At 43.7% G+C, this 26097-nt stretch overlaps 1 protein-coding gene across 2 annotated transcripts in view; it reads left to right on the top strand.

Annotated features, from left to right (window-relative positions):
* The window catches only part of nhej1 (nonhomologous end-joining factor 1), a 297043-nt gene that overhangs the window by 89417 nt on the left and 181529 nt on the right, over positions 1–26097 (top strand). The window contains exon 6 of one of the 2 annotated variants that reach the window (XM_043694288.1): positions 348–350. The exons of the other annotated variant lie outside the window; for it this stretch is intronic. Coding sequence (XP_043550223.1) covers positions 348–350 — 3 coding nt within the window. The remainder of the gene's footprint in view (positions 1–347; positions 351–26097) is intronic. 2 annotated transcript variants of the gene reach the window in all.

Genomic DNA, 26097 nt, shown 5'->3' with positions numbered 1-26097 from the left:
GTTCTATCCTTGTTGCAGTTGGAGGGGGTGGGGATTCGAGGGCGGAGGTGCGGGAAGTGGATGAGATGCGCTGGAGGGCATCATCGACCATGTGGGAGGGGAAATTGCAGTCTATGAAGAAGGAGGCCTTCTGGCGTGTTCTGTGGTGTAACTGGTCCTCCTGGGAGCAGATGTGGCAGAAGCAGAGGAGTTGGGAGTAAGGGATGGCACTTGTATAGGAGGCAATTTGGGATGAGGCGTAGTCCAGGTAGCTGTGGGAGTCAGTGGATTTGTAGAAGATGTCAGTGTTGAGTCGGTCACTGCTTATGGAGATGGAGAGCCCCAGGAATGGGAGGCAGGTATCCAAGATGGTCCAGGTGAACTTAAGGTCAGTGCGGAACGTGTTAGTGAAGTTGATGAACTGTTCAACCTCCTCGTGGGAGCACGAGGTGGCACCGATACAGTCATCGATGTAGCAGAGGAACAGGTGGGGGATGGTGCTGGTGTCGCTGCGGAAGGTGGACTGTTCTGTGTACCCGATGTAGAGACAGGCATAACTGGGGCTCATGCGGGTGCTCATGGCTACCCTTTTGGTCTGGTGGAAGTGGGAGGAATCAAAGGAGAAATTATTGAGGGTGAGGACCAGTTCAGCCAAACAAATGAGAGTGTCAGTGGAAGGGTACTGGTGGGGACATTGGGAGAGGAAGAAATGGAAGGCTTGGAGGCCCAGCACTTGCATGCCCTTGGTGGAGTGGGAAGGGGAGTTAAAGTATTCAGGCATGGGGCAGTGGGATTGCTTCGTGCGTGTGTCCTGGAAATGTTCTTTGAAGCGTTGTCTCCCCAATGTAAAGGAGATCACATTGGAAGCAACAGATGCAGTAAATGACGTGTGGAAGTGCAGGTAAAACTCTGATGGATATGGAAGGCGGATAGAGGTGTGTAGGGACTGGATGTCCATGGTGAAGATGAGGCGTTGGGGGCCGGGGAAACGCAAGTCATAGAGGAGGTGGAGGGTGTGGGTGGTGTCCCGAACGTAGGTGGGGAGTTCCTGAATGGTGGGGATAGGACAGTATCAAGTTATGCAGTGATGACTTCGGTGGAGCAGGAGCATGCTGAGACGATAGGTCGGCCAAGGCAGTCAGGTTTGTGAATCTTGGGTAGGAGGTAGCACTGGGAGGTGCGGGGTTCCCGGACTATGCGGTTGGAAGCTGTGTGTGGGAGATCCTTGAGGTGATGAGGTTGTGTATGGTCTGGGAGATGTTTGAGAGGTGCATTTGAGAGATCCGTTCAAAAGTCTGATAACAACAAGCAAAAAGGTGTTTGTGAATCTATTTGCACGTATATGCAAACTTTTATATCTTCTGCTGGATGGAAAAGGGTGGAAGAGAGCATAATCGGGTGGGAGGGGTCTTTGATTATGTTGGTTGTTTTCCTAAGGCAGCGGGAAATATAGGCGGAGTCAATGGCCAGTGAGGGACTGGGCTGTGTTCATGAATCTGAATTACTTGTGGTGTGAAAAGAGCAGTTGCCATAGTCCAGATAAGATGCTTTCTATATTGCATGCGGAATTTCCTTAGCCTCCTGAGGACGTTGTTGTGCTTTCCTGACTGTCACGTCGACATGGGTGGACCGGGCAAGTTGTTGGTGATCATCACTCCCCAGAGCTGCTTGTTGTTGACCATCTCCATTGATGCAGACAGGGACATGCACTCGACTCTGCTTCATGAAGTCAGTGACCAGCTCCTTCATTTCGCTGATATTGATAGAGAGATTGTTGTCTTTACACCATGCCGGTAGGAACTCAATCTCTTTCTTGTGTTCTGTCTCACCACTGCTTGACATCAGACTTGCGAGTCTGGCGTCATCGTCAAACTTATAAATAGAGTCGAGATGGAATTTGGCCACACGGTTGTGAGAGTGAAAGGAGCACAGGAAGGGGCTGAGTACAGCCTTGCGGGGCACCTGTGTTGAGAATTATGGTGGAGGAGACATTGTCACTTATTTTTACTGGTTGCACTTTACGGTTCAAGAAGTTGAGGATCCAGTTACAGAGAGGGGAGCTGAGACCTAGGTCTCGGAGTTTAGAGATGAATAAAAGTGCTGAAGGCGGAACTGTGGTCAATAAGTGGGAGCCTGACATAGGTATTCTTGTTATCCAGATGGAAGACTGAATTCCCATAGCCCTCTGGGGTCAGGAATTCTAAAGGTTAGCCATCCTCTGAATAAAATAATTTCTCTCCTCTTGGAGCGATGTGGCAAACCCTTATGTACCCCATGGTTCTAGAGTCCCCAGTCGGGAGAAACCTCTCACCTGTGTCTACCTGTACCTACTCCTTTAAGTAGTTTGTAGGTTTTTATAGGCACTTTACTGTGTTAATCGTGTACTCATATTCTGACTGAGCCCTCAGGAGCATTGTCAGGAAACTTCTGTCGGCAAATAGTTGTGGAAATCTTGAACTGCAGTTGAGTCTGATTCTACGTTTAGTAAAGCTGTCTAAAACACAATGAACTTGGAGAAACAGTGGGAAGATGAATGTGCAAAGAACTTCAGGGAGTCAAGGTCCACGTACAATTTAAAAACCAGCTGGCGGGTACAAAAATTAATTTAAAGGTGCTGGATTTCATCTCAAGACACACACAATACACAAACAAGGAAGTACTTCTACAATTATATGGAGTGTTTGTCAGACCTCATCTGGAATATTGAGTTCATTTTATGAGTGACCCACCCACAGGGAACTCTTGGAAAACGTCCAGTGATTGTTCATGGGATGATATTTGGAACAAAGGGATAATGCATTTTGGGAATAAATGTGAGTCATCTTCCTTGGGAATGAGGAAGGTAAATAGTGATCTGCTTGAGGTGTTTAAGATATTGAGGGAATTGATGGCGTAAATGAGCAGCTATTTTTCCCCGTATTAGTGAAATCTCTCACAGCGTAGCTCATTTGTTACATATTTTTGTGTGTCTCATGCTCCCACCAAGTCTGTTTCAACACCATCTCCCCTCATTCCAACCTCTTGCCAAGAAGGGAAATATCATGGGACACCAGGGCAGGCTTGAGGGGTCAAATGGCCTACTCCTGCTCCTATTCCTTATGTTCTTATGATGGGCTGAATTAACATCTTCTGTGCTGTCCAAATACCAATTCCAAAATGACCAATTCAGCCTCTCCAGTTTATTCCTTCATTCAATTAAGACCATGGCTATAACTCTTGTCTCTCTTGTCAATCAAGCCTATGAATTAGAAAATGACCTAGCCTTTACTGTTAGTTTGGGGAGAGGGCTCCAAACAGTGTTGATTCTGAGAGAAGAAATTTTTTTTGTTGCTGTTTTAATGTACAAACATTCAAATTAGGGGCAAGAAAAGGCTATTTGGCCCTTCCAACCTGCTCTACCATTCAATAAGATCATGACTATTGCGATTGTAACCTTGGCTATATGTTCCTGCCTCTCCCTGATAACCATAGACTCCCTTGTTAGTCAAGAATCTAGCTACCTCTGACATAATATATTCAATAATATATCCCACCAGTTGCTAGGAAAGTTCCAAAGACTCATGACATTCTCAGAGAAACAAATTTACATCTCAGTCTTGAACAGAAGACCCCTGGTTTTTAAACTGTTTACCTATTTCTAGTCTCTCCTGTCACTCTTTTATGTTTCATTAAAATATAACCGCTTTTTCTTCTGAACTCCATTGAGTCGAGGCCCAATATGCTCCACCTTTCCTCAAAGATTCCTTCATCCCAGGAATCAGCTTTGTGAATTTCTCTGAATTGTTTCCAATGCCAAATTCACCAAGGCTACTTTGCCAGCACCTTGCAAACTCACGACCGATATCATCCAAAATGAGGATGAAGGTAGCAGGTATATAGGAACATCATAACCCACAAGTTTCTTCCCAGGCTACACACCATCCTGACATGGAAATATATCACCGTTTCTTCAGTGTCACTTGGTCAAAGTCCTGAAACTCCCTCTTTAATGGTATCATGGGTGTATTTGCTCCAAATGGACTACGCTGGTTCAAGAAGGCATCTTACCACCATCTTCTCAAGGGCCACGAGGGATGGACAATGAATGATGGCCCAGCCGGCGACATCCACATCCTGAAGTGAATCCTAAATGTGCATATAAAAGTAAAGTCACCATTGTCCTCTTTTCATGAGATAGCGACGGCTGGTGGTAGTTTAACCTGAGGATCACCACACGAGGGAAGAGGTTAAGAAGCAGTTCTTCATGGTGCAGGAATGCAACCCATACTGTTGGCAGCAGTCATCATCACAAAGCAGCCATCCAGTAAACTGAGTATATCCCTCCTGAAGAAGAGTGACTAAAACTACATATCAGTGCTCCCAGTGACATCTCACCAAAGCTCTCCACAACTCTAAAACTCTGGCCAGAGAGACAATAGGCAACCTCCTGGACAAACAGAACAGACAGGTTCCTCATTGCGCTATCAACAAAGGCTGCATACTCAAACTACTAGACCTGTGCTTAACAACGCACTTCACATTCAACAACCAAATATATGAACATATCAATGGGACACCTATGGACTCATCCATCTCTGGGCTCATAGCAGAAGCAGTGATGTAAAGATTAGAACAAACAGCACTACCACAAATCCAATCCAAACTCTGGATCAGATACGTGGGCGACACTTCTATTGTTATTAAGAGAACAGAAGTTGAGAGCACACATCGGATTATCGATACCTTGCTCACAGGGATCAGATTTACGATAGGGGAGGAAACTAACAATCAACTCCCATTCCTGGATGTGATGGTATGAAGAACACAGAACAGTAAATGCACCACAAAAGTGGACAGGAAAGCCACCCACACCAACCAGATCCTGAACTACAACAACCATCCGAACACACATAAGAGGAGCTGCATTAGGACTGTGTTCAAAAGGACTACAACACACTGCGGCACTGCCAACCTATGAAGAGAAGAAGGAGAACACCTCTGCAGAGTATTCCCCAAGAACGGATATCCCCACAACTTCATCCATTGATGCCTAACAGACAAGCAACGCAATGAGGACATGGCACGATCTAACTCACTAGCCACGCTATCTTACATAAAAAACGCCTCAGAACTGACAGCCTTCTCCGCCCACTGGGATCCATGACAACCCATAAACCGACAGGCACGCTCAGAGAGCAACTCACCAGAACAAAAGACGTAATGCCCACTGTGTGCAAGGCAAACAAGCTTCCATGCAAAGACTGCATGAAACACTATATAGGACAAACAGGCAACTAAGAATCTGCATCCACAAACACCAACTAGCCACTAAATACCGCAACCACCTATCCCTAGTAGCCACACACACTGATGACAAGGACCACAATTTCGACTGGGGCAACACAACCATCATTGAACATGCTAAACAGAGGACAGCCAGAGAATTTCTCGAAGCATGACACTCATCCACAGACTCTATCAATAAGCACGTAGACCTAGATCCAATATACCGGCCACTACAATGAACAACCGGAAGCAGCAGAAACTGAACCAAATAAATTCCAGAGGACACAGTACATCAGCACTTCACAGGAGGCTCCAATGCACTGAAGATGTCACCGAGACAGGGGACAAAACGTCTGCAAATCAACTTCCCAGCTCGGCAAAAATACAACTATGACAACTGCATGGCTGAGGTTACCATGAAGATCCTGCCCTCCCAACCTTGCCCCTCACCTGAGGTGTGTCACTCTTTCTCGCTCTGTCTCCCTCACTTCCCCCTCCTTCCCTACGCTATTCCCTACGCCTAAAATCTTAATCCAAAAGTCGATGTTAAGACTGCACATGCTGTCTTTTGATGGTGGAAAGAATGCACACAGGCAAAGAGACTCTCTGTGTTATGCTGAAGCAACGATGTGGTACCTTACGAAATGGTGTCTGAAAATCCAAATATATTACATCCACATCTTCCCCTTTACCTATCCTGCCTATTTTCTCTTCAAAGAATTTTAATACATTTGTCAGGCTTGATTTCCCCTACATGAAGCCCCACTGTCTCTGCTTAATCATACTATATAATTCTGAATGTTTTGCTATACATTCTTTACAATATACACTAACATTTTCCTAATAACAGATTTAAATTGACTGGCCTATAGTTTAGCTTTTTTTCCCTCCTTCCCTTTTTATATGAAGGTGTTGCTTTGGCAATTTTCCAATCCTCTGTGATGTTTCCAAAACCTAAACAGTCCTGGAAGATTAGATTAGATTAGATTACTTACAGTGTGGAAACAGGCCCTTCGGCCCAACAGGTCCACACCGACCCGCCGAAGCGCAACCCACCCATTCCCCTGCATTTACCCCTGCATGGCCAATTCACCTGACTGCACATCTTTGGACTGTGGGAGGAAACCGGAGCACCCGGAGGAAACCCACGCAGACACGGGGAGAATGTGCAAACTCCACACAGTCAGTCGCCCGAGTCGGGAATTGAACTCGGGCCCCTGGCGCTGTGAGGCAGCAGTGCTAACCACTGTACCACCGTGCCACCCACGACCACTGTACCACCGTGCCGCCCACAAGTCAGTGCATCCAATGTCTCTGGAACTACTTCCTTTACTATTGTATAATGTATACCATCAGATCCTTGGGACTTATTGGTCTTTAGCACCATTAGTTTCCCCAACATTTTCTCACTAGTGATAGTTATTGTTTTTAATTCCTCTCCTCCTTTTGCCCCTTGATTATTTCCTAATTTTGGAATGTAATTAACGTCTTCTACTGTAAAGACTGATAGTATTGCCTGGATGATTGCAGCTCCAACAGCACTCAACAAGCTTGACACCAACCAGGACAAAGTAGCCCACTGAATCGATTGGCATCGCACCCACAAACATCATTTCTTCCACTACCATCAATGCTCAGAAGCAGCAGTGTGTATTATCTGTAAGGTACATTGCAGAAATTAGCCAAAGCTCCTTATTCAGCACCTTCCAAACTTACGCAGAAGGACAATGGCAACAGATACATGGGAACACCACCACTTGCAAGTTCCCCTCAAAGCCACTCACCATCCTGACTTGGAATGGTTCACTGTCGCTGGGTCAGAACCTTGGAATTCCCTCCCTAAGGGCATTGTGGGTCAACCTACAGCAGGTGGACTGCAGCAGTTCAAGAAGACAGCTCACCACGATCTCCTCAAGGGCAACTAGGGACGGTCAATAAATGCTGGCTGGCCATTGCTGTTGAGACCGAGCCCATCAAAAAGTAACAACAGCGAGAAAAAGATTTTAAAAAATAGGTGTGGCTGCGTCTGGCTCTACTGCACAGTGCCCAGGAGCGGGAGAGCCCCAGGCTCAGGAGCTAAACATCGAACATTACAGCGCAGTACAGGCCCTTTGGCCGTCGATGTTGTGACAGCCTGTGGAACCAATCTGAAGCCCATCTATCCTACACTATTCCATTTTCATCCATATGTTTATTCAATGACCATTTAAATGCCCTTAAAGTTGGTGAGTCTACTACTGTTGCAGGCAGTGCGTTCCATGCCCCTCTAGTCTCTCAGTAAAGAAACTACCTCTGACATCAAATGCTGCCTATCCCACCACCATCTTGCTTACCCCCACTCTTGTTATCTGCGTAACTACACCCCAATGTGCTTTTGGACTTGCATTATTTATTGCTGTTTACCATTTGAAGTGTAGAGCTGAAAATGTGTTGCTGGAAAAGCGCAGCAGGTCAGGCAGCATCCAAGGAACAGGAGAATCAACGTTTCGGGCATAAGCCCTTCTTCAGGAATCAGGGTACACTTCACTACCATTGAAGTGTACCCTGTTAGATCCTCTGTCGGTCCAAAGTGAACCACTCAATGTTTGGATAAACTGTTTGGCCACAGTTCTGTCCATTTGTGTAGCAGTATAAGTTATGCCATTGTTATTGCTACTTTGAGACCGTGTTCCAATCCCATCACAAGCTCACCAACCCTGACCCTGACCCTGGTTGATTCCCTGGGCCTCCTCCAACTCTACAACTGCCAGTAATATAGTCCTTTTAATTCCTAATTTTTAAGAAAAAATTATTTGGATTTCATGATCAATCATGGCGGGATACAAACCTATTCCTCAAGAGAATTTTCTCTCAATGGCTGGTCCAGTCACATTATCACTTTACCGCTGCCTCCCCGTCTACTTTGCCTCTTTGCATGGGGCTGTGTGTCAGATGTCAGATCATGTTGTTATGAAGCATTGAGACATGTTGCTATATTAAAATCACTTTGTAGTGTCGGTAAGGAGCAGTATTTGGGGGAGTGTAGCATGGAAGGTTGTCATTAAAAACTTGGCTGTATGGGAGAGAGGTTAATTGGAAAGTGGCTTTCAGAATCTTTGAAATGAAATCCAAATTATTATAATTTTGCCAGCTTGGTGAGAGTTTTTTTCCCCAAAGCTCTTCACTTGTGAGTCCTCGACATGTCGCATCCCTTATTGGATGTCCTAAGCGATTCTTGCAGGATCCATCACTTTCAAGCTCGCTGTGCTAGCTTCCTAAATTCTCCAGCACATTGGGAAAAGTGGGAACAGGAGAAGCCAGTGTCAGTTGGATCATGGCTGACCCGTGTCTCAGCTACCTGCCCACACGCCTAGTCTCTAACACGTTTTGCTGAACATAAGTTTGGCAAACTCACTGACAATGTTTTCCATGAGTGAAAAGTAAAAGTGGTTTTCGCCTTGCAAAGGTTTGCGAAATGGTTAATTTTATCAGACTCTGTTCTGGAATGAATAAATACCTCAGGAAAACCACATGCGCTCCAAAGACCTGTTAATGAGTCACTGCCCTTCTCCCCAAACCATCATGTGTCAGTGATGATAGACCATCTTTATATAGACGTCTCTTGCAAAAAGAGCTGTCTCCTTTATATAGTAAACAACAACAGCATGACTGTCAGAGTCTCCACTGTGTGATCAAGTGGGGGGAAGAAGCTTGTAGGTACACACTTTAAGATTGAATAGTGATCTGATTTCTTGACCTCGTTTTATTTATGGAAGTTTTTGATCTGCGCAATTGTGCTGCTTGGTACAGTATCATACAGCAGAGAAATAGACCATTCTGCCTATCAGACCTGTACCATCCCTCCGATACAGCTATCCAGTTAGACTTGCAATTTATTTTTTACCTCTTTGAAGTATGTGATGAATTACCTCTTGAAAGGATTCCTCAGCCACTTTCTGTCAATTGGTTCCGGATCTTGACAACTCGCTGCACCAAACAATTTCTCCTTGTCTCGTCTCCAGTTTCTCTTCCCATTCATTTTAAAACTGACCTCTTCCTGCTATTGGAAACAGTTTCTCCTTATTTACTCTTATCAAAGTTCCTCCTTATCCAACTTGGAAATTCCCATTGATTTCTTCAGTCGGAAATGATGTAAATTTAGATAAATGACTGGGACTGTTGCTCTGATTTAGCTGGAGAGGTGACGCTTGCTGCAGCAGTGAGTAATATTGAAAGTTTAGCTGGCATGTCCTGCTCCCATTCCGGCAGAAAGCAGACGGTATAATGAGTAATATACAAAATAAATGTTTGTAAACGTCTCGAGGTGCCGGCACAGACGGGGCCATACAGTCGCATTAAATACCCTGTTTCTGCAAGGCTGTTAACCTTGTTTGTGCCAGCTGCCATTTCTATCAGGAGAGGGTCACTGAGGGGTTGCCAACTCTCTTGGTCTGTTTTGAAGTCTCCAGGAACAGAAGATTAATCTTCAGAGCATTGTTGTCAGCTAAAACACTGCGAGAAAAGCTAGGAGACCTTTTAAAAAAGAGAATTGTATTCTTTCATTGTCTTTACTCACTTGTGTTTATCATCTTACATACACATGTGAAAGTTGGTCATGTGTAAATTTGATCTCATGACGAAAAGTCTAAAAGGAACCCAGGACTTTAAGTATATCTTCTGTATAAGTCAGTTCTAGGTTTCTTTCTGAGCTTAAACTGCATTGTGATTATTATTTAATGAGCAATATTATAAATTTAAATGCACGTTTGGGAGCCGTTAGAGTTTTCTCAGTGCCAGTTTTCATGGCAAGCTCCTCGCCAGTCGACAAATCTAATATACACCATATTAAGACGCTTTTGGGAAAGTGAAATGAGAGCACAGCTCAGTCCGAACTTGAGAAAATTCGAGTTGTTGATGAGCATCAGTAAAATTATCATAGAATCATCTGTGAGGGTGAACAACTTTATGCCATCAAAGATGTGAAGAAAAATATTGGATTGATATGATGATACCAAGGATGATTCCTTGAGGAATGATGATGCGGAAGTTACTGGTACAACTGATATTAATGAAGATCTGTTATTGATGGTATACAATCATGCTATTGGCAGGAATTGATTGTTAATTCTGGTAACAATTGCTGCTATTTCAGAGGATTTTGATTAATTATTCTGGTTAGTTCCATAAGACTGTAGATGTAGGGATGGAAGAAGGCCATTCAGCCTGTCGGATCTGCTCTGCCATCAATGCGATTATGTCATGGCTAGTCAGATAATCCTCAACTTCACTTCCCTGCCTTTTCCCCACATAACACCGATTCCCTTACTGATTAAAGGTCTGTCTGTTTCAGCTTTGAATATACTTTATGACCCAGTCTCGACAGCCCTCTGCAGTAAATAATTCCATGGATTTACCTTACCATTGTGGAATGCGTTAATATTGCATTTGATAAAATGTGTGTGATTTGTGATGTTACAAAATAAATATCAGAGAACTAATATGATTTATTTTAATATTGGTATTTACTGTATTCCACTGTGGTGGTCTATTTTTGAGCTCAAATTAGGCACGCGTCAATCCCTCAAAAACATTGCCTGTATGAATTGGTTTCAAAGATTGGACTTTTACGAAGGTATAAGGAACCTCATTTGGCCTTTCGTGCATTCCTTATTTTAATCATCCGAACGCTGGTGGCTGTGCTTGCAACTTTCTAGGTCGAAGCTCTGGCATTTGCTAACTAACTTCTGCATCGGTCTTCCAGTCTTTCTTCCCTTAAGACACTTGAAAATATCTGTTTCACCAGAGTTTTGTCCTAACATCTCCTTAAGTGTCGCTATGTCTATTTTTGTTAGACTTCACCGCTGGGAAGCACCTTGGGACAATTGTCTCAGTTCAAGGTGCTACATAAATGCTATGTTTTGCAAACTATTCCAACGTAGACTTATTCTGAATTGGACTGATGGTCTCATAGGCAGTTGTTGTTGTTAGGCAAGGATTTGGTAAGAAAGAACTTTATTACTTTCCACTTGAACTCGGGAAGGTGGGGAACCATGGGGTTGACAATGTCAGCTGACCATTGGGAGGGGTAGGTAGCATTTGTGCCAGGAGGTCATGTGATGAAACCTTCAGGTATTGATCTGACTAGAGTTGGCAATCCCTATCTCTCCACACTGTGAGTTGTTTGTTATCAGACCCTCCCTTGTTTTCCACCAAGTGGCAACTGAAGTGATGTATTCTCCAGTTTTGTTGGACTTGAATTTGAACCCAGTACAGTTGCCCTGATTTGAGGTTGTGTGCTGGAGTAAAGACAGGCGGTGTCTTCAAGTGTTACTTCAGGAGGGCTCAATGAAAGTAGGAGGGGAAGAGCAGAGACATTTCATTATTCCTTTCCAGGAATGTAAGACAGTCTTGTTGCAAAAAAGTGTTTTATATTTATGTGTAACCCCTTCTCCAACTCTGGATTTCCAATGTGCTTTAAAGCCCTTAAAGTACTTCTGAAGTTTAGTCTTTTTTTGTAATGTCAGAAACACAACAAGGTCCCCTCAAGCAACAATATCATAATGACCAAATCATCAATTCTATACATTGGTTCAGGGAATTGAGATTGACCAGGCCATTAGGGTGAACTCTATTTAGCCCTCAGTTCTGGTCACCAAACTTAAAGAACGAGATCAAGACCTTGGGAAATGTGCAGGGAGCGATATAGTCATTTTGTGCCAGAGACAAGGGACTTTGATGAGAATGCAGAAGCTTGAGATCTCCTTAGAGCAGACATGATTAAGAGGAGTTTTAATGGGAATGTTCAAAATTGTGATGGGGTTTGATTGAGCAGATGAAGCGAGAAGGTTTCAAGTGACAGAGGGATATTAACAAGAGCATTCTGAGTTAAAATAATTGCCTAAAGAACCTGAGCCAGAAAGGTTTTATGCAGCAAAATATTATGATCTGGTCTGCACAGCAGAAAGAGCAGATTCAATAGAATCTTTCAAAAGGGAATTGGACATATGCCTGAAAGGGTAAATTGTGGGGCTTTAGACAAATAACAATGAACCATGTGAGTGAGACTGGTCCGAAAGCACCCTCAGAGATCTGGAACTGGCTTACTGACATCCTTTTGTGCTTTAGGAGTCTGTGATGTCCTGGGACCTTCGAAGTGCCCTTAAGAGAGCACCTGGGGCCTCGCTGTATGTCTCTTTTGGAAGAAGAGGCCTTTAACATTTAATTTTCCTTCCATTATCGGCACACAGTGTCAGCAGTGTGTACCATGTATAAAATTGACTGCAGAGATTTATCATGCCTCTTTTGACAGCACATTGCAGATAAACGATCGACACGACCTAAAAGGCTGGGGATAGCACATGACCTGCACCCTCCTCTCCAAGTCTCACACCATCCTGACTTGGAACTATATCACTGTTTCTTCACTGTTGCCAGTTCAGCATCCTTAACCTACCTTCCTAACAGCACTGTTGGTGTTCCTACATCTCAAAGACTGCAGCAATTGAAGCAGGCAGCTCACTAACACCCTCTCAAGGGTAATGGAGGGTGGGCAATGATGCCCAGATCCCACGAATGAACAGTAAAAAAGAATTAGCTGAGATTGTTAGATTTTTGGATATCGAGCAACAGAAAACGTATGCAGTTTGGATGGAAAAGTGGAGCTAATGAGAAGATCAGCCACAATCTAATTGAATGGGAGACCAGGCTCAAGGGAGCATATTAAAATACTTCAACCCCCAAGCAAGTGTGATCTGCACATTGTCCTGACACTTTGTCTGCAGCATATAGTGCAAACTAATACAGTATTATTTAACTCACCCTGGCTGACACTGCCAATTCTGTATACTGCCAACTGGTTCCTCCTGACAATACCAGCTCACGTGCTGCAAATTGAAACAGCCTGGCCATTTCTGCATAATTGCTGCAGTTTGCCCTTGCAATATGAGCTGGCTTCTTATGTTGCCAGGTGACTAACGTCTGTACCAGCTCTGTGTAACACCAATTTAATCTATTGCTGACACTTCACCTGGTCAATTCTGTCCATTCTCCTTTGCTGAAAGTTGATTGTTCTGACCTTTATGTTAAACCTGCCAGTTGTGATTGCCACATTCAGAACCAGTTCAATTTTAGATGAATATCAGAGTTAAATTCCTGTCTGTGCCCAAACAGCAGATATTCTATTCCTCTTCTTTACCCCAACATCCAAATCCATTTGGAGCTCAGAAGGTTTTCCTCATTATGAAGCTTTATTTTACTTAGAATCTGATATTGGTGAGTCCTACCGCTGATGTTAACATGAATCACTTCAGCTGAACTTGTGGCTTTTAATGTCATTTGCTGTTCAGCCGATCCTGACTGCTCCATAAATAATCACGACAGATTATTGGATGTGATTGTCAGGTTAGAGGACCTGATGTTGACCTCCTGTTGGTGTGCTGTAAATTTATGCAGTGGTCCAGTGCCATTCAAGCCCATCAGTGCTTAATTTTTTGGGCAATATTTGTCCCTTAGTCGACATTAGGGAAAAAAAATCAATTTTTCTTTTGATATCTCATTACTCTTTACATGAATTCTTCTGTGTACAAATTGGTTTGTGTCCTTTTTGACAGTGACCACCTTTCAAAATTCTTTCTTAATTATCTGTAAAGTGCTTTGGGAAGTCCTGTGGATGTGAAAGGGGCTATAGAATTGCAAGACTTGAATTTTTTTTTTCTTTTTTTTTATATTTCACTTTTTGTTGTAGAGGTCTGAGCTGGATCTTTGGAAAGGTTACTATAGTAACCTCTGTGGACTTCCAGTTTGGGTCGTGGGAGCATGTTCTTCTCTTCCCCCAACTTCCCCACTTCTCATGGGAAAGCTGATACATGTAAACATTGGAGTAAGCTAGAGTTGGGATGCCAGCTGGGACCTGAGTACATGTGAACAGTTCCTTGTGTTTACAATATTAACATAAACAAGTTTCCCTGATCTTGGTGGGGCATGAAAAGCGTTCTGTCTTTGAATTAGAATTATGTTGTACATCCATGGTTTTCCTCGCTCTCACCATCTGCCGCGTCAGGTATTGACTTTCCACCTTGAATTGTATCCAGCTGGGACCCAAGGAGATGGAAACCTCTCCTCTCTCTGCTGGCTGTGCAAGTCTATGTCAAACAAATTGAGGAAGCTTCACCACACATGCCAGTGGGCACATGTCCACAGCTCAGTACTGCACTTAACTTGGCACTTAGCATGCAGCCTTTCTCCAATAGGGTGGCAGGTATGTTGAGTGGAACAGTGCAGTGCAGATGCCAAGGGGAAAGAAGGACGTTGTTCTGGCATAGTAAAGGGAGCTTCCCAGTTAGATAACAGAATGTTTTTTCCCCACACAAGGGTCACCACTAAATGCTATTTTTAATAAAGTATAAATAGGCAGCAAAGGGAAACTCTGTTGAAACAAGAAAATAAACAAGTGTTTATTTACTTGGATTAGATTTGCGTAAAGCTAAATCTGTTTTCCTATCTTACCTTCCCCTTGGCCCTGACTCGTCTCTGTAAAGGAAAGGCTGAAAGGACCAAATGGTCTTTGCCTGGTTGTTATGATTTGGTAAGTTGGCCAGAAACCATGTAGAGAAGCCTCCAGGATTAACTTGAAAGAGAAGAATGCTACAGGTTTGAGCTGGCCACAGTATGGACCAGAGGGTCTCTATATTATGGAATGCAGGCTCAGTTTTCATCAACCTTTCCCCACCTGACAGTGTATAATGAATCTAAAGTGCACAGTCTTGCCAGGGAAAATAGACAATCTAGAGCAAGTAAGGTTCAGCATCACAAGAGGTCATAGAGATATACATCACGAATAAGACTCTTTGGTCCAACATGTCCATGCCGACCAGATATCCTTAATTAATCGAATTCCATTTGCTAGCATTTGGCCCATATCCATCTAAACCCTTCCTATTCATATACACATCCAGATGCCTTTTAAATGTTGTAATTGTACCAGCCTCCACCACTTCCTCTGGCAGTTCATTCCATACACGTACCACCCTCAATGTGAAAACTTTGCCCCTGACGTTCCTTTTAAACCTTTCCCCTCTCACCTTAAACTTCTGCCCTCTAGTTTTGGATTCACCTACCCTGGGAAAAAGATCTTGGCTCTTCATACTTTCTGTGCCTGTCATGATGTTATAAATCTCTACAAGGTCACCCCTCAGTCTCCGATGCTCCATTGGAAATAACCCAATTATAGAGTCATATAGCATGGAAACGGACCCATCGGTCCAACTGGTCTTGGCTGACCAATTTCCCAAATGATTTAGCCTACCCTATAACTCCCTGAGAGGAGGTATGTTCAAAACTGAGATGAGGATACTTCTGTCAGAGGGTTGTGAATCTGTGGAACTTACTGTCCTGGATTATTGGTTCAATCAACAGATTGAAGAAAGAAATAGATATATTTCTGATGAAAAGCTGGATAAAGGGCTATGGAGAGCAGGCAGGAAAGTGGAGTTGAGACCTGGATAAGATCAGTCATGATCATGTTAAATGGCACAGGGCTGAATTGTCTACTCTCACTCCTAATTCCTATATAAGAAGTATTTCACTGCACATTCATACCTTGAGTTTTACACAAACCTCATCTGGCATACTGTGTACAGTATTGGTCACTTCTTTTACAGAAAGATATGGGATCGGAAGGACTCAGAAGAAGGTTTATTCGACTAATACCTGGAATGACAGATTTGCCTTATGAGGAAAGGCTAGACAGGCTAAGCCTGTATCCTCTGGAGTTTAGAAGAGTCCGAGGTGACTTGATTGAAGCGTACAAGATCCTGAGGGGACTTGACCAAGTGGATGTTGAAAGGATGTTTCTTGTGGAGGAATCTAGAACTGAGGATCATAGTTTAAAAGTAAGGAGTTGCCTATTTAAGACAGAGATGAGGAAAAAATGTTTGTCTTGGTGGGTTGTAGGTCTTTGGAATTTCCTTCTTCAAAAGGCAGTGGATGCAGAAACTTTAAATACCTTTAAGGAAGAGGGCGATAGATTCTTGATTACCGAGGAGATGAAAGAATATCGGGAAATTCAGGAAATTAGAGTTGATGTTAAAATCAGATCAACCATGATCTTATTGAACGGCGGAGTAGGCTTGAAGGGCTGAATGGCCTCCTCTTGTTTCTTGTTTGAAAGACTAAGAAGACATCTTGAGTCCCTCCTTCTTTATCTTTTCCCTCATATTTACAAAGTCTGTAAGTCTAGGCAAGACATCACTAGGTGATGAGAGCTTTTGATCGGCCCAACAAAAGCAACCTGAAATGAAGGAACAAAAATAAAAGTTGCTGGAAAAGTTCAGCGGGTCTGGCAGCATCTGTGGAGAGAAATCAGAGTTAATGTTTTGGGGCCAGTGACCTTGCTTCAGAACAGGACATTTGAAATGCGGTTACTGCTTTCTTCCAGCAGTGACCCCTCTCGACTTAAGCACAAGAGGTTTTTGGTTCACTGCAGAGGAGTCACTCTATGACATTTTACCCCAATGTGGAGCCTCACCAGGATCACTGCAAAAATCAGGCAAGTTGGATGATAGTGTGTAGCACCTAGCTAAATTTAAGACACCAGCTCTGTTCAGATGAAGCTCCTTAAAATACAGTCATAGAGACATACTGCACGGAAACAGACCCTTCAGTCTAACTCGTGCATGCCGACCAGATATCCTAAATTAATCTAGTTTCACCTGCCAGCATATGGCCCATATCTCTCCAAACCCTTTCTATTCATACACCCATCCGGATGCCTTTTAAATGTTGTAATTGTACTCACTTCCACCACTTCCTCTGGCAGCTCAGTCCGTACACCCTCTGCATGAAAATATTACCTCCTAGGTCCCTTTTAAATCTTTTCCCTTGCACCCTAAACTAGTTCTGGACTCCCCCACCCCAGGGAAAAGACCTTGTTTATTTACCCTATCCATGCCCTTCATGATTTTATAAACCTCTATAAGGTCACTCCTCAGTCTCCAACACTTCAGAGAAAAAAGCCCCAGCCTATTCAACCTCTCCCTATAGCTCCAACCCTGGCAACATCCTTATAAATTTTTTCTGAATCCTTCCAAGTTTCACAACATCCTTCTTATATGAGGGAGACCAGAATTGTACACAATATTCTAAAGTGGCCTAACCAGTATTTTCAGAGCTAGGTGGAATGGTGGGGGTGAACAATGAGAACTAAGATCAATTTTGTTGTACTACTAGCTTTTAAAACTTACAGGATGAAAAGATTTTGTTGTTCTGAAATTTTTACAATCTGTTTTGTTCTCATTGGGGTGAGAGATGTATATGAAAAATGTGGAACTTGCTGGCTACTATTAGTTTGTCATGCGCTCCCAGTGTATTCAACAGAAAGTTCCCAACCATGTGTTTTGATTCTAGTCACAGAAGAGTGCCTTCTGACCTAGTTAATGCCAATTTGTGTTGAATTCTGAGCCCATGTGTCCAAGGGATCATATCAAGGTTACCCATACATGTCCCTGCAAAATCTGTGTACTTATTATTGTCCAAATAGTCTGATCTTGGAGAAGATACCCATCCTTGGGTTCGAAAGAAACCAGCGTTCAGTTCTGACCACCCAGTCCACTGTAATCCATCGTGAAATCCTCCTCCTTTCATTAAGTTCTCAACTATAGTCAAAAAGAATGAGTCAAGTTGACATCCAAATGTCAGGACTCTCCTCTGGGTAAAATTTTGGGGTGAAATTCCAACCAACATCTCAACCCTGACAAAGTACAGCATTTGACAGATATTTCAGACAAAACAAGGGCTAGTGCCCCTTGTCAACCATTCCCCCCCCCCCCCCCCCCCCCCCATTCCGATTAGTGTTAAAAATTCATGTAGCCTTCATTCAGAAAGTAGGCGATGCACATAGTTGCCTTAATCAGGTCCCTCCCTTAAGCAGCTCTACCTGCAGGGAGTTTGTGGCCATCAAATTCGTTACTATTTAGGAACATAAGAAATAGGAGCAGGAGTAAACCTAATAGCTCTTTGTCGAGAGTGTGCTGCTGGAAAAGCACAGTAGGTCAGGCAACATCCGAAGAGCAGGAAAATCGACGTTTTGGTCAAGAGCCCTTAATCAGGATGCCTGACGTGCTGTGCTTTTCCTGCACCACACTCTCTACTCTGATCTCCAGCAACTGTAGTCCTCACTTTCTTTCTAATAGCTCTTTGTGTCAACTCCACCACTCAATACATTTGTAGCTGATCTAAAACCTCAACTCTACCTTTCGGCTCGATCTTCATATCCCTTGATTCTTTGTGTCCGATAATCTTTCCATTTTCTTCTTGAATACATTCATTGACTGACCATTTGTGATCGCCTGGGGCTGGACAGTTCCAAAGAATCTCAACCCTCATAATGCAGATTGTCACTCTTCAGTGACTGACTCCTTAACCCTAGAATTTTTTTCATTTGTACAAAGGATGCAGGCGTCACTGGCTTTGAAAACCCATCTTCAAAAGAGTGACCTGAAATGATCATCAATTGTAGTAAAACCCTCAGGATTACTCATCTCCTCCCCATGGGAATTGTTCTGTTCACAGTAGTGATTGCCATTTCAAAATGTTTGATTACAGAAACATAGAAATGGGGTTTGGAATAAGCTGCTGTACCCTTTAAGCCTGCACTGTCATTCAATATGATCCTGGCTGACCATCCAACTCAGTCCCTTGGTCCCTTTTTCTCCCCATACCCTTTGATCCCTTTAGCCCTCTTGAAAATATTCAATATTTTGGGACATTTATGAGTAAAACGATCAGGTGTAATGTAAAGATGACATCTTTTTAAAGGAAGTTGTTGGCAATGATACTGTGATATCCCAGAATTGAAATGGTCAGCACAAGATTACTGGGTCGGAGTATTCAGAGTTGTGGAGTGAAGGTGGGTAAAGGAAGCTGAGATACAGATCCTCCATGATCTGCTTGAAAGGCAGAACAGTATTCGAGCTAACACATGGCCACCTCCTGTTGCTGTTTTGCTATTCTCATGTATATCCAACCTAATCTTGTCCTCACTTATTACAGCAATTGACTGAACTGCTGTGAATTTCCAGCGTTTTCTGGTTTTGTTTATTTGCTCACCCAAGTTTACTTCAGATTAAATTTCTACCTTGTTGAAAGGGTCACCATCAGGATCTCCTTCACTGTGTCTATCTTGAACAGGAGTCACAACCACAAAAAGAGCCAGCATGGCTTGTGATTAATTCAAACATCCTTTTTGGGTTTTTTTTAACCCCCCCTTGTTTATTTCTATCTGCACTTTTGAAAATATTTTTGTTTAGATAGTGAGTCCTCACAATGTGGCCAGGGTGCTGACTGGGGAAACACTGAGTATGACCTGTTGGGAGTCATATTGTGGACACCTCTGGCCAGAGTTACTGACCACATCTCCAATGGTACCCGTTCCATCCCAGGCGACTGGAGTGGTCAGCAACACCTCCCGGATATTCCTGCTGGACCACGTCAACAGGCTACGCTGATTAAACAGCAATAACAACGAGAGAAAAAACCATTAGAATTAACCTCCGAAAAGAGCTGGTTAAAGGTACCTGGTGAAACCTAGCGCCAAATCCCCTTAAAGAGAGGAATGCATTGATGCGGTTGTCTGGCCCCACAATGTTTTTTTTCAGTTAGTTTACATAAAAGTTTAATGTCAGAACATGAAAACCACACCACAACCTTTGATACTGCTGGAAATTGCCAGCGAAAGCAGTCACTGCCACATTGAATAACATAGCGTTTACAGTGAAGAAACGGGCCGTCAGCCTGACTGCTCTGTGCTGACATTTATGTGCCTCACATGCCTAACCCCCTCCATTTACTTCATCTAACCCAGTAAACAACATCCTTTTGTTCCTTGTGTCCCTCATACACATCAAGTTTCTCTTTAAATATACCCATACTATTTTGCCTCAACCACTCCATGTGGTTCCACATTCTCACCACTCTCTGGGTGTATTGGGTTCCCCTCAATTCCTCATTGGATTTATTAGTGGCTATCGTGGCCACTAGGTTTGGAGCACTCTCACAAGTGGAAACATCTAGTCAAGTAATCAGTTCTTGTGTGTTTCTGGGAGTAGATAAACTGGAAATGGATTGTGTGGTCAGAGATCGACTAGGCAACTGCTCCTGGAGGAAGAATGCTGTTTGTGGAAGATAGATGGGGTGATTAAATAATCTGGAGCTTTACTTCACTATCTCCGGGGTTTGGAGTATATTTGCTTTCGGTTAGTTTAGTTGGCTTGCAAAACAGAGTGATGCCAACAGCGTGGATTCAATTCCTGCATTGGCTAAGCTCATCACAAAAGTCTCACCTTCTCAACCTCGCCCCCTCACCTGAGATGGGGTGACCTTTGGAGGGGCGGTGGGGGAGGATAGAGAGGGGACAGCCTTCTGGGAAAATGGCAATTTTACCTTTACTTTAGCATTGACCTACTCCTTCAAACGAAGTGCATCAGATGGGGCTAATGATAAGATAAATAAGAAGACCTATAGAGTACAGGAGCAGAGATATCTTTCTGTAATTTCCAGGGCCTTGCTGTGGCGATACCTGGAATATTGTGTGTAGCCTTGGTCTCCTTATCCAAGAGCATCCCTCAGCAGGGAGTGCGGTGAATGTTTACCAAACAGATTCCTGGGATATCAGGATGGACAGGTTGAATCAGTCAGCAGTATACTCAGTAGAGTTCACAAGAATGAGGGGAGTCCTAATAGAAACCTATAAAATTTGAAAGGCTGGCACGGTGGCTCAGTGGTCGGCATTGCTGCCTCACAGCACCAGGGTCCTGGGTTCAATTCCAGCCTTGGGAGACTGTCTGTGTGGAGTTTCCTCCGGGTGCTCCAGTTTCCTCCCACAATCCAAAAGATGTTCACGTCAGGTGAATTGGCCTTGCTAAATTGCCTGTAGTGTTAGGTGCATTAGTCAGGGGTAAATGTAGGGAAATGAGTCTGGGTGAGTTACTCTTCGGAGGGTTGGTGTGGTTTTGTTGGGCTGAAGGGCCTGTGTCCACGCTATAGGGAATCTAATCTAAAAGTTCCAGCAGGACCACACAGAGTAGATGCAGATGAGATGTTCCCTGTGGCAAGGGAGTCCTGAACCATGGTTAGTCCAGTGGTATGAGGTAAACTATTTAGAGCTGAGATGAGGAGAAATTTCTTCAGCCAGAGAGTGGTGAAATTGTGGAATTCACTACCACAGAAAGCAGACGCCAGAACATTATATGATTTCAGGAAGGAGTTGGATATAGCACTTGGGGATCAAACGATATAGGGGAAAAACAAGACAAGGCTATTGAGTTGGATGACCAGCTGTGCTCATAATGAATGTGGAGCAGGTTTGAGGGGCCGAATGGACTATTCCTGCTGCTATTTTCTATGACATTCCAGTGCCATGCTGTCTGCTGTAATTTGGGACTTCTCGCACAAGTTCTCACAAGCATCAATGTGTCACGTTTGTTTTAGTAATGTTGAGTGAGGGATGCGCACTTTGGGAAGTTATTCCCTCACTTCCCCAGCTGAGCCCTTCTCTGATGCGGCAGAATATCTCAGGGTTGATACATAAAAATCGACTGGACAGGCTGGGACTTTTTATCACTGGGGCATAAGCAATTGAGGGGTGACCTCATTGAGGTTTATCAAATCGTGAGGGGCAGAGTTAAGATGAATGATGAGGGTCTTTTCCCTAGAACGGAGGAGTTCAGAACTCGGCAGCATATTTTTAAGGTGAGAGGAGAAAGATTTGAAAAAGGACATGAGGGGCAACTCCTTTACACAGAGAGTGGTTTGTGTGTGGAATGAACTTGTGCAGGTGCAGTTACAACATTTAAAAGACATTTGTACATGTACATGATTAGGAAAAGTTTGGAGAGATATGGGCCAAGTGCAGGCAGGTGGGACCTATTCAGTTTAGGAATATGGTGGGTATGACTAGTTGGACCGAAGGATCTGTTTCCATGCTGTATGAGTCTATGAGAGCAGCTGAGCCCTCGGGTTCACATTGCACTAGGGCGCAGTATCCCTGAGAGTGCAGCTCCCCATCAGTTCAACACTGGGAATGCCAGCCAGCATTTTCTGTTATGGTCTCTGGAATAAGGGTGCAATATCTGCTGTTAATCTGATTCAAACTGACACAGGGATAAGGGCCTTACTTGGGGTAAGAATGTGTGTGCAGTGAGTGGAGACTGAATGTAGCTCCATTAAGTAGTTGATGTCCCAATCTCTGTTCACTGTAAATAGTGACCATCGCGGGAGAAGATGTGACCTTGACACAAAATACACCCATCCAGGAGAAAGGCTAAAGAGGGCAAACTGATGAGGCAAAATAAGATAGTTTGTAAAAGACCAGAGAGAGGGAAGACAAGGGACGTGCTTTGGCAAAAATCCTGGGATTGCCTCACGCAAAACAACAAACAACGTGCAGACATCAGGAGGGAGAACTCGTAAAACACAGTCAAACAATTATGAGAAATTATACTGCTGCCAAAAATAAAATATCATTTTAAGAATGGAGAGTGGACACCCAACACCCAAACCCATTGGGTTTATATATAGCTCTCTGTAAATAAACATCGAAAATCTGCTGGTTTGAATACAGAGCAGGAACATTCCAAGCTGCAGCAGCAGGGGGCGAAGGGGGAGTGTGTAGGAGTGACTAGGTACTGTGTGTATATGCGTTTGCTTGAATATCTGTATGTGTCTACTTGTATGTACATTTGCTCGAATGTTCTATGTCCGTTGTGTCTGTATTTGTGTGTGGAGCTGTATACGTGTATATGTCTGATTGAATGTCTGTGTGTGTATAAAGGGACAGCTCCTGCCATTTATTTGCACAGCAACCTGAGGTTGTGTTTAAATTTAGCTGCTTAATAACGACTCAGGAAACAGACTCTCGTGAACTCAACTCTAATTGCGACATAAATCTTTTCTTATGGTTTCCTACACAGACCAGACTGGAAATCGGACTTTGGATTAGTCCTGTAGTTTTGGGGACATAGCAGTAAGCTACAGAGAGGCGGCAAATTGACTTTCGAGGAGGATGGTTCAATGCAGATAGCGAGCAACACGTGTTCTGCTACCATCTCTTCTTCACCTTGAGTTTAACCTTTTTTTTAAATAATTTGATTTATTTATTGTCACTAGTAACTTGTTAGAAAATACAGTGAAAAGTATTGTATAGTGTTGTCACTTGGAACCCCTACAGTGTGGAAACAGGCCCTTCGGCCCAACAAGTCCACAATGACCCTCCGAAGAGTATCCCATCCAGACCCATTCCTTTACATTTACCCCTGACTAATGCACCTAGCTTACACATCCCTGAACACTATGGGCAATTTAGCATGGCCAATTCACCTAAACTGCACATCTTTGGATCATGGGAGGAAATCCATGCAGAAACTGGGAGAATGTGCAAACTCAACACAGACAATCACCCGAGACTGGAATTGAACCTGTGTTCCTGGCGCTGTGAGGCAGCAGTGCTAACCACTGAGCCATTGTGCTGCCCTATCTCCAGTGATATCTTAAAACATAGAAAAATTAACCAAAGCATAGAATATAAAGGCAGAAGAATTAAGAAATAAGGAAAGTGTCCAACTATACAGTCCTTCCTGTTAAGTGCTCCATCATGGCCCACGGGCCGGGTGGCTAGGCATGAGACCCCTTACCCACTCTTCAGCACCATCTCGCCTCCACCGACGTCCTCATCACTAGAAGTCCTCACTGGAGTCCCCACTGCAGACCCCAACTATACTGCTGGGTACCGCACCAACCCAGACTCAACACCACCACCTTGTCGATGAAGCCACTGCCCATGATGCCGCAGGGTACTGGGCCCAAACCCACCAATGGCTCTGCGAATCTGCGCTGGACACTGATGCCGCCAGGAACCCAAACTCACCTCCACAGTATCAGCCATGAGTCAGTGCTAGGACCGCCTAGACGATGCAGAGGCTGCTGGGAACCCAAACTCCTCTCTGACGCCAATGTCGTGAGTCCACGCTGCTGGGCCAACTCGATACCGTCCATGCACTGAGCTCTTCACCAAGATGTAACTCAAGAAAAATAGAAGAGAAAAGAAAAAAACGAGAGGAAAAAGAAAAGTGAATAGAGCGGATGAGCTCGAGGCTCAGAAGCCCTACTCCTCCACCGTCTTTTCAGAAATATCTTTTTTTAACACTAATGCATTCCTTCTTGGATCTTTTATTGCAGGAGCCCCATAGTAACAGGTATGCACTGATTGAGGCACAATTACCAAATGCCCCTTGACCAGTTTGTCAAGGTTTCCTCATTTTTAATAATTCACTGCTTGTCGCATGTTTTCATATGTGTCTGAAAGACCTACAATTGTAAACAAGCGTGTGTCAAGGATAGCCTGTCTGTCCCTTTTCAAAAGATGCTCTTCTGGCCATTTGAGCTTAGATGGTAGTAATTAGCCAACTATGCAATGTGTTCGTTACCCTAAGCACGACCCTCACCCAATGCTGGAGATTACTTTGCAGCTTGTGCCACTAGAGGGAGTATTAGCTGAGAAGTTGCACTTATCCATCCTGAAATTAGTGCCTCACGAATCAAGGTTTTTCTTCCTGGCTTTTGCAGCTCATTACAACATCCAAAGCACATTTGCAAAAAGAAGGCACAGCGCTGTGCTCCATAATATAATTCAGCATCGAAGGAAGCTATTTGGCCTGTTGTGTCTGCACTGACGTTTTGGCAGAGCTCTCCAATGTGTTCCACTGCCTCCAGCACCCTCCCCATAATTCTAAAAATGATTTCTCTTTCAGTTATTGAATCTGCCCATGCGCCCCTTCCTGGCAGAGATTTCCTGATGGCACCAGTTAGAGCAGAGAAACGGGCCATTTAGCCTGTTGAATCCCTATTGGCTTCCTGCAGAGTTAAGCCAGTCAGTCCCACTTGGTTCCTGTTGTCCTACAAATTTATTTTCTTCAAGTATTCATCCCATTTCCTTTTGAAATATTTGATTTGTTCAATGCCATTTGCTATGTAACAAAAAAGTCCTTCCTCTCATTCCTCCTGCAGCTCTTGCCCTCAATCTTAATCTGTATCCCTTCGTTCTTGTGCAGTCACATAATGGGAAGAGTTTCTCCTTGTCTGACTTAACCTAAGCCTGTCGTAACCTTGTACACTTCTTATCAAATCTCCTCAATCTCCTTGGCATCAATGAGAACAACTCTAGCCTTTCAAATCTAACCTTGTGATTAAAACTCTTCCATCCATGGAACTGTTCTCATCAATCTCTTCCTACCCTTCTCAAGAACCCTCACATCTCTGTTTGGTGACCAGAACTGATGTAGTATTTTATTTAGGATCTAGCCAGAGCTTTACAATGGTTCTGAATAACTTCTCTGCTTTTGTGCTCAATTCTTCTATTTATAAAGCCCAGGATCCCACGTGTTTTGCTAACAGCACTTGCAGTATTTCCTGTCACCTTCTAAGATCAATGCTTATGTACTCCTAGGTTTTTCTGTCCTTGCACCCTCTTTAGAACAGTCTAATTAAGTCTATTTTGACTCTTCCCTATCCCTTGTACCAAATTCCCTTCTATTCACTGGTGTTAAGTTCCATCTGCCACTTGTCCATTATGTCAGTCTGTCCAGATCCTGTGGTGAGCAGTTTGTATCATTCTCGCTGCTGGCTATCGCTCCAAATTTGATGCTGTTTGCAAATTTTGAAATTTTATACTCCAAGATCCTTGAGTGAAAGCAGCAGTCATCCTAGCTCTGACCCTTGGGGAGAGTCTGCCACCTACCAGTCTGAAAACCACCTTCTACCATGACTAGCTGACTTCTTTCTCGGCTAGTTTATTTTAACCTCTCATATATTGCTATTCTATCAGCC

The sequence above is a fragment of the Chiloscyllium plagiosum genome, chromosome 7 (genome assembly GCF_004010195.1).
Source record: "Chiloscyllium plagiosum isolate BGI_BamShark_2017 chromosome 7, ASM401019v2, whole genome shotgun sequence".
In the NCBI taxonomy this organism is placed as follows: Eukaryota; Metazoa; Chordata; class Chondrichthyes; order Orectolobiformes; family Hemiscylliidae; genus Chiloscyllium; species Chiloscyllium plagiosum.
This window is presented reverse-complemented; position numbering and strand designations above follow the sequence as displayed.